Source organism: Petromyzon marinus, chromosome 50, assembly GCF_048934315.1.
Source record: "Petromyzon marinus isolate PM22_M1 ecotype Great Lakes invasive population chromosome 50, UKy_Petmar_22M1.pri1.0, whole genome shotgun sequence".
Taxonomy (NCBI): domain Eukaryota; kingdom Metazoa; phylum Chordata; class Hyperoartia; order Petromyzontiformes; family Petromyzontidae; genus Petromyzon; species Petromyzon marinus.
The window spans coordinates 4,158,676-4,171,094 of NC_133716.1; the positions used below are offsets into that span (position 1 = coordinate 4,158,676).

Consider the following 12,419-nt stretch of genomic DNA (forward strand, 5'->3'; position numbering starts at 1 on the left):
GGCGTTAGTACACGGGGCGTTAGTACACTGGAGTTAGTACACGGGGCGTTAGTACACGGCAGTTAGTACACGGGAGTTAGTACACGGGGCGTTAGTACACGGGAGTTAGTACACGGGGAGTTAGTACACGGGGAGTTAGTACACGGGGAGTTAGTACACGGGAGTTAGTACACGGGCGTTAGTACACGGGAGTTAGTACACGGGAGTTAGTACACGGGGCGTTAGTACACGGGCGTTAGTACACGGGAGTTAGTACACGGGGCGTTAGTACACGGCAGTTAGTACACGGGAGTTAGTACACGGGGCGTTAGTACACGGGAGTTAGTACACGGGAGTTAGTACACGGGAGTTAGTACACGGGGCGTTAGTACACGGGCGTTAGTACACGGGAGTTAGTACACGGGAGTTAGTACACGGAGTTAGTACACGGGAGTTAGTACACGGGGAGTTAGTACACGGGAGTTAGTACACGGGAGTTAGTACACGGGAGTTAGTACACGGGAGTTAGTACACGGGAGTTAGTACACGGGGCGTTAGTACACGGGAGTTAGTACACGGGAGTTAGTACACGGGAGTTAGTACACGGGGCGTTAGTACACGGGGAGTTAGTACACGGGAGTTAGTACACGGGAGTTAGTACACGGGAGTTAGTACACGGGAGTTAGTACACGGGAGTTAGTACACGGGAGTTAGTACACGGGAGTTAGTACACGGGAGTTAGTACACGGGAGTTAGTACACGGGAGTTAGTACACGGGGCGTTAGTACACGGGAGTTAGTACACGGGAGTTAGTACACGGGAGTTAGTACACGGGAGTTAGTACACGGGAGTTAGTACACGGGAGTTAGTACACGGGAGTTAGTACACGGGAGTTAGTACACGGGAGTTAGTACACGGGAGTTAGGAACACGTGTGGAGTTAGTACACGGGAGTTAGTACACGGGAGTTAGTACACGGGAGTTAGTACACGGGAGTTAGTACACGGGGAGTTAGTACACGGGAGTTAGTACACGGGAGTTAGTACACGGGAGTTAGTACACGGGGCGTTAGTACACGGGAGTTAGTACACGGGAGTTAGTACACGGGAGTTAGTACACGGGAGTTAGTACACGGGAGTTAGTACACGGGAGTTAGTACACGGGAGTTAGTACACGGGGCGTTAGTACACGGGAGTTAGTACACGGGAGTTAGTACACGGGAGTTAGTACACGGGAGTTAGTACACGGGAGTTAGTACACGGGAGTTAGTACACGGGGAGTTAGTACACGGGAGTTAGTACACGGGAGTTAGTACACGGGAGTTAGTACACGGGAGTTAGTACACGGGAGTTAGTACACGGGAGTTAGTACACGGGAGTTAGTACACGGGAGTTAGTACACGGGAGTTAGTACACGGGAGTTAGTACACGGGAGTTAGTACACGGGAGTTAGTACACGGGAGTTAGTACACGGGAGTTAGTACACGGGAGTTAGTACACGGGAGTTAGTACACGGGGAGTTAGTACACGGGAGTTAGTACACGGGAGTTAGTACACGGGAGTTAGTACACGGGAGTTAGTACACGGGAGTTAGTACACGGGAGTTAGTACACGGGAGTTAGTACACGGGAGTTAGTACACGGGAGTTAGTACACGGGAGTTAGTACACGGGAGTTAGTACACGGGAGTTAGTACACGGGAGTTAGTACACGGGAGTTAGTACACGGGAGTTAGTACACGGGGTGTTAGTACACGGGAGTTAGTACCTGCTGCCCTGTGATGAGCAGGATACTGGAAGCCTTCCCGTGCCGCACCTGGCGGTAGACGTGGTCCAGCACCAGCAGCTCGCTCCAGCAGCCCTGCAGTAGCCTCATCTGGTCGTCCACCTACACCACCATCGTCATCACCACCACCATCACCACCACCATCACCGTCAACATCACCACCATCCCGCCGCAGCCTCATCTGGTCGTCCACCTACACCACCATCGTCATAACCACCACCATCACCACGACCATCATCATCACCACCACCATCACCACGACCATCACCACGACCATCAACATCACCACCATCACCACCACCATCACCACGACCATCAACATCACCACCATCACCAGCATCACCATCAACATCACCACGACCATCAACATCACCACCATCACCAGCTGCCGTGCACCAGCCTCATCCGATCGTCCAGGTACATCACCCACAGTATCAACATCATTAACATCACTCCAAACACCTTTCCTAACATCACGCAACATCACCGTTCACATCAACGCCATCAACACGACTACCCGACATCAATCGCCCATCACTTATCACCATCACCCATCGCCGTGGGAGTCCAGAGTGCAGGGTCATGTGTCTGATGACCCAGGACCACCGTGAGGGGGAGAGTGGGGGGGGGATTTGCACGCGCCCCTCCCCTCACTCCCCCCACCTCACCCCCCTCACAAAACATCAACAATCAGATTCTTATGTAGGGAGAGGGGGCCCCCCTCCCCCTCTTACACTCTCCCCTACCGTCTCCTTTTGCTCTTATCCATCTCCCCTCCCTCCCTCTCACCACTCGCTCGCACCCTGCCACCCACCTCCCCTCTCTCTCCTCCATCTGCCACTCTCTCACGCGTGTGGGTCTCTCACCTCCACTCTCACCTCCACTCTCTTCCACTCTCACCTCCACTCTCTTCCACTCTCACCTCCACTCCCTCTTAGACTCTCACCTTCACTCCCTTCCACTCTCACCTCCACTCTCACCTCCACTCCCTTCCACTCTCACCTCCACTCTCTTCCACTCTCACCTTCACTCCCTCTTAGACTCTCACCTTCACTCTCTCTCCCACTTTCACCTCCACTCTCTTAGACTCTCACCTCCACTCTCTTAGACTCTCACCTCCACTCTCTTCCACTCTCACCTCCACTCCCTTCCACTCTCACCTTCACTCTCTTCCACTCTCACCTTCACTCTCTTCCACTCTCACCTCCACTCTCACCTCCACTCTCACCTCCACTCTCACCTCCACTCTCACCTCCACTCCCTTCCACTCTCACCTTCACTCCCTTCCACTCTCACCTTCACTCCCTCTTAGACTCTCACCTTCACTCTCTCTCCCACTTTCACCTCCACTCTCTCCCACTTTCACCTCCACTCTCTTCCACTCTCACCTCCACTCCCTTCCACTCTCACCTTCACTCTCTTCCACTCTCACCTTCACTCCCTCTTAGACTCTCACCTCCCCTCTCACCTCCACTCTCTCTCCCACTTTCAGCTCCCCTCTCACCTTCACTCCCTCTCCCATTCTCTCCTCCACTCCCACCTCCCCGCTATCTCCGACTCTCACCTCCACCCCCCCCCCCCATCTCTCCCGCTCTCCCCTCACTTTTTAACTCTCTCCAATCTCTCTGTCCTTCCCTAAACTCTCCCGCCCCCCCCCCGCCCCCCCAAATTTCTTTCACTCTCCCTTTCTGACGCACAAACCTCCCTAAACACTCCTTTCACTCTCCCCTCCATCTCCCCCTTTCACTCTCCCCTCCATCTCCCCCTTTCACTCTCCCCTCCATCTCCCCCTTTCACTCTCCCCTCCATCTTCCCCTTTCACTCTCCCCTCCATCTCCCCCTTTCACTCTCCCCTCCATCTCCCCCTTTCGCTCTCTCGCTCGCTCATCCTTCTCTCTCCCTCTCACGCATTAACATCCACGAACGCTCCCATCTCGCTCTCCCCTATTATCTCTCCTCCACGCTCCCTCCGCGCACTCTCGCTCGCTCTCCCCTCCATCTGATGCCTTACCTAAGATTCTTTCTGCGGCCGTCTGGAACGCTCTTTCCTTCCGATATTCGGAAGCCACTGAGGGCTGCGCACCTTTTAAATCATCACCTCGATTTAAAACTCATTTCTTTGAAGCTGTTTTTGTGTGTGTGTGTGTTAGTTTGTTGTCTTTCCACAACACTTCCGATTAGGGCGGTTGGCTACGTACGGTGCGAAAGAAGTTCAACGTACGTACATAGACTCAAACGGAGACCCATTGACTAATCACACAGAGACCCATAGACTCATCACACAGAGACCCATAGACTCATCACACAGAGACCCATAGACTCATCACACAGAGACCCATAGACTCATCACAGAGGAGCGAAACCCATAGACCCATCACTCTCCCCACTATCCCCCCCACCCCTCTCTCTCCCCACTACCCCCCACCACCCTCTCTCTCCCCACTCTCCCCACTACCCCCCCCCACCCTCTCTCTCCCCACTCTCCCCACTATCCCCACTACCCCCCACCACCCTCTCTATCCCCACTCTCCCCCCCACCCCCCTCTCTCTCCCACTACCCCCCACCACCCTCTCTCTCCCCACTCTCCCCACTACCCCCCACCACCCTCTCTCTCCCCACTATCCCCCCCACCCACCCCTCTCTCTCCCCAGCTCTCTCCACCCACCCGCCCCCATCTCTCTCTCTCCCACCTCACTCCCCTCACTCTCCTCACCTTTCCTTACTCTCATCTCACTTACTCCCTGCATCTATCACCGATCTCCCCTCACACTCTCCCCTCACACTCTCCCCTCACTCTCTCCTCACACTCTCCCCTCTCCCCTCACACTCTTACACTCTCCCCTCACTCTCCTCACACACTCCCCTCACACTCTCAAACTCTCCTCTCACACTCTCCCCTCACACTCTCCCCTCACACTCTCCCCTCACACTCTCCTCACACTCTCACACTCTCCCCTCACACTCTCCCCTCACACTCTCAAACTCTCCCCTCACACTCTCCCCTCACACTCTCCCCACACACTCTCACACTCTCCCACTCCCACCCTCACTCCCCTCCACTCTCCTCACACTCTCCCCTCACACTCTCACACTCTCACACTCTCCCCTCACACTCTCCTCACACTCTCCCCTCACACTCTCCTCACACTCTCCCCTCACACTCTCCTCACACTCTCCCCTCACACTCTCCTCACACTCTCCCCTCACACTCTCCTCACACTCTCCCCTCACACTCTCCTCACACTCTCCCCTCACACTCTCACACTCTCCCCTCACACTCTCACACTCTCCCCTCACACTCCACTCACACTCTCCCCTCACACTCTCACACTCTCCCCTCATACTCTCCTCACACTCTCCCCTCACACTCTCCTCACACTCTCCCCTCACACTCTCCTCACACTCTCACACCCTCCCCTCACACTCTCCCCTCACACTCTCCCCTCACACTCTCCCCTCACACTCTCCCCTCACACTCCACTCACACTCTCCCCTCACACTCTCCCCTCACACTCTCCCCTCACACTCCCCTCACACTCTCCCCTCACACTCTCCTCACACTCTCACACTCTCCCCTCACACTCTCCTCACACTCTCCCCTCACACTCCCCTCACACTCTCACACTCTCCCCTCACACTCTCCTCACACTCTCCCCTCACACTCCCCTCACACTCTCACACTCTCCCCTCACACTCCACTCTATTCCTGCAGATCTCCCCCCTCACTCTCCCCCAAAGCCCCCCCCCTCCACCCACTCTCCCTTTACTCTCCCCCAACTCTCCGACCACACCCCCCCTGACCCCCCCGCCCCCCTGACCCCCCGCCCCCCCTGACCCCCCCCCCCTCTACAAGGCTTCTCGTTGTCCCTGCTTCGGTATCAGGGATCAAACTGCCCTGGCTTCTCAATCAACACCGCGACCCCTTCAGACCCCTTGAACAGCTGGGGAGACAAAGGCGGCCGGGCATGGGTGCTAGCCACGCCAAAGATCCCCCCGTATAGCGCTAACAGACTGTTGGGGCAAGTGGTGTCAGCGAGCACCTATGAAGGCCGGCACGGCACACGAGGGGGTGGGTGGCCAGCAACCACGCCCGACCGCCTTTGTCTCCCCATTGGCGATGTTTACTACACCGCACCAGGTACTCATTTGAGGCTGAGTCGACCTAAGGGAGGCCCAGGACCGGTTCAGATAATCGTCACCGGTGTTGGCCGTGATCGGGAATCGAACTCGGGCCGCTCCACCACCTACACCCACACAACTCTACAAGACAAAGATCCCCCGTATAGCGTCAACAGACTGTTGGGGCAAGTGCTGTTAGCGAGCAGCGCCTGTGAAGGCCCGCAACGAGAACACGAGGGGGATGGGTGGCCAGCACCACGCCCGGCCGCCTTTGTCTCCCCAGTAGGTGATGTGTGCACACCACGCCAGGTGCTCGTTTAAGGCTGAGTCGACCTAGGGGAGGCCCAGGACCGCTTGCCGTTAATCGCCACTGATGTTGGCCGTGAGCGCGAATGAGAACTCTTGGCATAGTTCACGAGGCACACAGGTGGAAGTGGTGTCCCCGCCACCCCCATACCTGACCCTGGTTGACCTCCTGGGTTGACCCCTGAACCTGTGGTTGACCTCTCCCCCCACCTCCGACAGATGGAGGCGAGTGGCAGGCGCTTGGTGAGTGCTGTGTTGAGTTTCGTGAGTGTGTGGTGTGTGTGTGTGAGTGTGTGAGTGTGTGGTGTGTGTGGTGAGTGTGTGAGTGTGTGGTGTGTGTGGTGTGTGGTGTGTGAGTGTGTGGTGTGTGAGTGTGTGGTGTGTGGTGTGTGAGTGTGTGGTGTGTGAGTGTGTTTGTGGTGAGTGTGGTGTGTGAGTGTGTGGTGTGTGAGTGTGTGGTGTGTGAGTGTGTGGTGTGTGTGGTGAGTGTGGTGAGTGTGTGGTGTGTGAATGTGGTGGTGAGTGTGTGGTGTGTGAGTGTGTGGTGTGTGAGTGTGTGTGGTGTGTGTGTGGTGTGTGTGTGGTGAGTGTGGTGTGTGTGGTGAGTGTGTGGTGTGTGAGTGTGTGGTGTGTGTGGTGTGTGTGTGGTGTGTGAGTGTGTGGTGTGTGAGTGTGTGGTGAGTGTGTGTGTAGTGTGTGTGTGTGGTGTGTGAGTTGTTTGTGGTGAGTGTGTTTGTGGTGAGTGTGTGAGTGTGTGGTGTGTGTGTGAGTGTGTGGTGTGTGAGTGTGTGGTGTGTGTGATGTGTGAGTGTGTGGTGTGTGAGTGTGTGGTGTGTGAGTGTGTGGTGAGTGTGGTGTGTGAGTGTGGTGTGTGAGTGTGTGGTGTGTGAGTGTGTGGTGTGTGAGTGTGTGGTGTGTGAGTGTGTGGTGTGTGTGGTGTGTGAGTGTGTTTGTGGTGAGTGTGTGGTGTGTGTGTGTGGTGTGTGTGTTGAGTGTGTGGTGTGTGTGTGAGTGTGTGGTGCGTGTGTGTGTGAGTGTGTGGTGTGTGAGTGTGTGGTGTGTGAGTGTGTGGTGTGTGAGTGTGTGGTGTGTGTGGTTTGTGAGTGTGTTTGTGGTGAGTGTGTGGTGTGTGAGTGTGTGGTGTGTGAGTGTGTTTGTGGTGAGTGTGTGAGTGTGTGGTGTGTGAGTGTGTTTGTGGTGAGTGTGGTGTGTGTGTGGTGTGTGAGTGTGTGGTGTGTGTGTGTTTGTGGTGAGTGTGTGGTGTGTGAGTGTGTGGTGTGTGAGTGTGGTGTGTGAGTGTGTGGTGTATGAGGGTGTTTGTGGTGAGTGTGGTGTGTGAGTGTGTGGTGTGTGAGTGTGTGGTGAGTGTGGTGTGTGAGTGTGTGGTGAGTGTGGTGTGTGAGTGTGTTTGTGGTGAGTGTGTGGTGTGTGAGTGTTTGTGGTGAGTGTGTGGTGTGTGAGTGTGTGGTGTGTGTGTGGTGTGTGTGGTGTGTGTGGTGTGTGTGGTGTGTGTGGTGAGTGTGTGGTGTGTGTGGTGAGTGTGTGGTGTGTGTGGTGTGTGTGTGAGTGTGTGAGTGTGTGGTGTGTGTGTGAGTGTGTGGTGTTTGTGTGAGTGTGTGGTGTGTGAGTGTGTGGTCTGTGAGTGTGGTGGTCAGTGTGTGGTGTGTGTGGTGAGCACGTTGAGTGTGTTTGTGGTGAGCGTGTTTATGGTGAGTGTGGTGTGTGGTGTGTGAGTGTGTGGTGGTGAGTGTGTGGTGTGTGTGGTGAGTGTGTGGTGTGTGAGTGTGGTGGTGAGTGTGTTTGTGGTGTGTGAGTGTGTGGTGAGTGTGTTTGTGGTGTGTGAGTGTGTTTGTGGTGAGTGTGGTGTGTGAGTGTGTGGTGTGTGAGTGTGTTTGTGGTGAGCACGTTGAGTGTGTTTGTGGTGAGTGTGTTTGTGGTGAGTGTGGTGAGCACGTTGAGTGTGGTGGTGAGTGTGGTGGTGAGTGTGGTGGTGAGTGTGGTGGTGAGCGCACCACAGCAGCTGTATGGGATGGAGGTGAGGTGTGCAGGGGGGATCTGACCCCGACCCCAAGAAACGCAAATACAGACGGATGGGGGCGGGGCGGCGGGGAAAGGGGCGGGGCGCCGGGGGTAAGGGCGGGGCTGGTGCTCCTATAAATACCCGCAGGGCCCACAAACCCCCACCCCCTCGCATTATTATCGTGAGTTTGTGCAACTCGAGACAAGTTTACGGCGTCGTGGAAGCCGCCTCCCCCTCTCTCCCTCCCCCCCTCCCCTTGATCCCCTCCCTCCCCTTCATCTCCTCGATACCCTTCCCCCCCTCCCCTTAATCTCTTCCCCCTCTCTCCCTCCCCCTCCCCTTGATCCCCTCCCCCTCCCTCCCCTTGATCCCCTCCCTCCCTTACTCCACCCTCCGCCCGGAATGCAGTGACATATAGATCCACCTTCTCCCTCCTTACCCGATGCTCCCCCCCCCCCCACAACTTCACTCTCTCTCAACTCTCCCGACTCCCCCATGCTCCCTTGCCCGCTGCTCCCCCCGTCCGTTCCTCTCACGACTGCCAGTACTGCCGATGCTGCTGCTGCTGATGACGCTGATGATGTAGCAGTCCCCACTGAGACGCACATCATTCAGCATAATTCGCAGCATCGATCATCTGCAGCAGCAGCAACAGGAGTATCATCATGAGCATCAGCAGTGTCATCATCAGCAGATGCAGCAGCAGAAGTATCATCATGAGCATCAGCAGCAGAAGTGTCATCATCAGCAGATGCAGCAGCAGAAGTATCATCATGAGCATCAGCAGCAGAAGTGTCATCATCAGCAGATGCAGCAGCAGAAGTATCATCATGAGCATCAGCAGCAGAAGTGTCATCATCAGCAGATGCAGCAGCAGGAGTATCATCATGAGCATCAGCAGCAGAAGTGTCATCATCAGCAGATGCAGCAGCAGAAGTATCATCATCATCAGCAGCATCAGCAGACGTGGAGACGCGAGGCTGTGACGCGTTCGCAAGAGGTGGAGGAGGGGGCGAGGCGGGGAGTGTCGCTGAGTCGGCAGATTGCACCGTGACGCGGCAAATGGGCAATTAGTCCTCACCCCTTCTGGTGGGGGAGTGGGGGGGGGCTCTTAGCCCCCTCTCTGGGGGGGGGGGAGGGGGGGCGCGTCTCCTAATCCCGGCCCTAGGGAGGACGAGTCACGGGCACTCACAAAGCTCCTCCCGTCTAGCCTGCACGGACATTCGGGGCAAGTGCTGTGAGCGAGCAGCATCTCAAACTTGATTTGAAGCTTTCGTGACTGCAGGAATTGGAGCAGCATCTCGTGAAGGCCGTTCGCATGCTCGTACGATGCTCTTCTTTCGCACCGTACGCAGCCAGCCGCGCTAATCGGAGGTGCGGGGAAAGACGGCTACATACACAGCGACGACAACTACTAAGTGGCGGTGACGTCGCCACGGCGTTTGTGCCAGGCTAGGTGCACCTTGAGGCCCGTTAAGTGTTGAAGGCTCGCTACTGGCGGATTCACGGGATAGACCCAGATGCCATGGTTTGACTTGACTGAGATGACTAGCAGATTGGACCACGTTTTGCCAGCGTAGAGAAGGGAGGGCAATAACCGTGTGCCGAGAAGACCCGCAAGCTTCGTACGGAACGACAAGGCAGGTCGTTAGCTCGTTACGCAGCTGACGAAAAGATAATGCCGCTCGACTGATTCGGAGTTGAGACGTCTGCTGCCAACACCGGAGCCGGTCATGAGCGCGCGCTGCCCCAGGTGCGAACAACTGCCCCCATCACTCATTCGGGAGTCGAGGAGGGTGGTGTGTGTGTGGAGTGTTTAATGACATTAAAACACCGAGGCAGGTGCTTATTAGTTCTGTGTGGGGCTGATAGTGAAGGCTCCGCCTCTTAGTGTAGCACGCTCCGCGTTCAGCAGCAGCAGCAGCGGCGGCGGCAGCGTCCCCAACTCGTTCACAGAGGCAGCGCCAATCTCCAGATCAGCGTCGTACACCATCCACGTGGTTCACCAATCGGGAGCCATCCCTCGACCACACCCGTGTCCCCCTGCCACCTGCCCCACCACCCAGGCACCTTGAGATCCCTGAACACTCTCCCCCCTCGCCCACTACCCCCTAATCCCCCCATGCCCCCCCCCTCACGCCACGCACCTTGAGATCCCTGAAGTAGACGCTGCCTCTAGCCCCCCCCCCCATCTCCCCCTGCCCCCCCTTCTCCCCATGCCCCCCCTGCCCCCATGCCCTCCCATCCCCGCATGCCCCCCCCTCACGCCACGCACCTTGAGATCCCTGAAGTAGACGCTGCCTCTACCCCCCCCCCATCTCCCCCTGCCCCCCCTTCTCCCCATGCCCCCCCTGCCCCATGCCCTCCCCTCCCCGCATGCCCCCCCCTCACGCCACGCACCTTGAGATCCCTGAAGTAGACGCTGCCTCTCGCCCACTCCACGATGGCGAACAGCGTCTGGTCGGCCATGCGGCACATCATGGCGAAGGGTGACACGGGGGGCAGTGGAGGCGGCGGCGGTGGTGGGGGGCCGGCGTGGTGAGGCGGGGCAGGGGTAGGGGGCTGCGGAGGCAGGGCGAGGATTCCCCGCTCGGCTCGCACCCTGAGCGCGCAGGACCCCTGAATGGGGGTTTCAGGGCCCCCTTCCTGCTGCTGTTGCTGCAGGCACTGCATGAAGGGGTCATGCTGGAGGCAGGAGATGATGCGCGCCTGCATCTGCGCCTCGTCGGGCTCGCAAGAAAGCAGCTCCTCGATCAAGGGGGGCACCGCCCCGCCCTGCGGAGGGGGGGGCGGCACCCCCCCCAGAGCTAGCGTGGTGGGTGGGGCAAGGGGGAGCGGCGAGGAGGGGGGCCCCGTGGGTGGCTGCGGCTGCTGCTGCTGCTGCTGGTGTTGGCTCTGACCGGTGGTGATCTGGTGGTGGTGGTGGCCGTTACCGTGGTGATGCTGCTGATGATGATGCTGCTGATGGTGATGCTGCGGATGGTGATGGTGATGTCCGTGGTTGCTCAGCTGGTGGTGAGGATGGTCGGGGTGCTGGTGGTGTTGGTGGTTGTTCTGTTGGTGGTGGTGGTGATGGTGCAAGGCGTGGTGGTGGTGGTGATGGTGGTGGTGGTGGTGATGGGCGTACAGATCCGGGTAGGACCCGGGATTGAACCCGGCCAGGGACTCCGGGGAACTCGCGGGGTACTCGGGGAGCTCGCATTTGATGGCTCGGGCTCCCGCGTAGGGGTACGCGTAAGGGGGATGCGACCCCTGCAGGGACCCCGGGTAAGGCCCGCACACGGCAGGGGGTCCAAGGGCCAACCCCTTGCCCTGAAGGCCCGGGAAGGCGAGCTCCGTCTGCAGGGCCATGGGCGTGATGGCCGAGGGAAGGCCCTCGTACTTGAGGCCATTGGCCCGGATCAGGGCCTTCTTCTGCTGCTTGAGGGCCCGGTCGCGTTTGTACATGGGCCCGAACTTGTTCCTGCCGCCTCGCATGCGGTCCGCGCGAACGGCTGGAGAGCGGATGGGAGAGAGGATGGGAGAGAGGACGGGATGATGGAGAGGGGATGGGAGAGGGGATGGAAAAGGGAAAGAGAGGAGATGGAGAGACGATGGGAGAGGGGGTGGGACGAGCTATCATTGTGTGTTTTTACATCAACTTTAGAACAATAAGTATCATCATAATACTCAGATTTTTTTAGATAGGTTTGTGATTATCAGTAACTGTATCAGCATCATGAGAATCATCAGCAGTAGTAGTAGCAGCATTGGTGACCGGGCTGAGATTACAAGTCCTCTACATCTATGCGATTCGATGGCTCTCTTATGTAAGTCTATCTGTCTTTTTGTGAGTTTACAGGTACACAAAGACAAAGATTCTCCGTTTAGCCTTCACAGACTGTCGGGGCAAGTGATGTAAGCGAGTAGCGCCTATCAAGGCCGGCACGGCACACGAGGGGGTGTGTGGCCAATATCACGCCGATCGCCGCTGTATCCCCAGTGGCGATGTTTACACACCGCACCAGGCACTCATTTGAGGCTGAGGCGACCTAGGGGAGGCACAAGACATTGTCACTGATGATGGCCGTGAGCGAGATTCAAACTCGGGTCGCCGGGTTTGCAGCGCTGTGCGCTAACCGCTACTCTACCGCTCCCCACACACCCCTCGACGCACAGACAAAATCACCCTCCTAGAAAATAAAAAAAACACGGTGCTGGGCCTCCCCTAGG

General features: G+C 57.3%; 1 protein-coding gene across 1 annotated transcript in view; it reads right to left on the reverse strand.

Annotated features, from left to right (window-relative positions):
- Positions 1-1,649: 1,649 nt before the first annotated feature.
- The window catches only part of LOC142931188 (steroidogenic factor 1-like), a 28,754-nt gene continuing 17,984 nt past the window's right edge, over positions 1,650-12,419 (reverse strand). Inside the window, exons 4-5 of the mRNA XM_076074793.1 lie at positions 10,608-11,701; positions 1,650-1,863 (exon numbers count right to left, since the gene is read on the reverse strand). Coding sequence (XP_075930908.1) covers positions 1,723-1,863; positions 10,608-11,701 — 1,235 coding nt within the window. The 3' untranslated portion in view covers positions 1,650-1,722. The remainder of the gene's footprint in view (positions 1,864-10,607; positions 11,702-12,419) is intronic.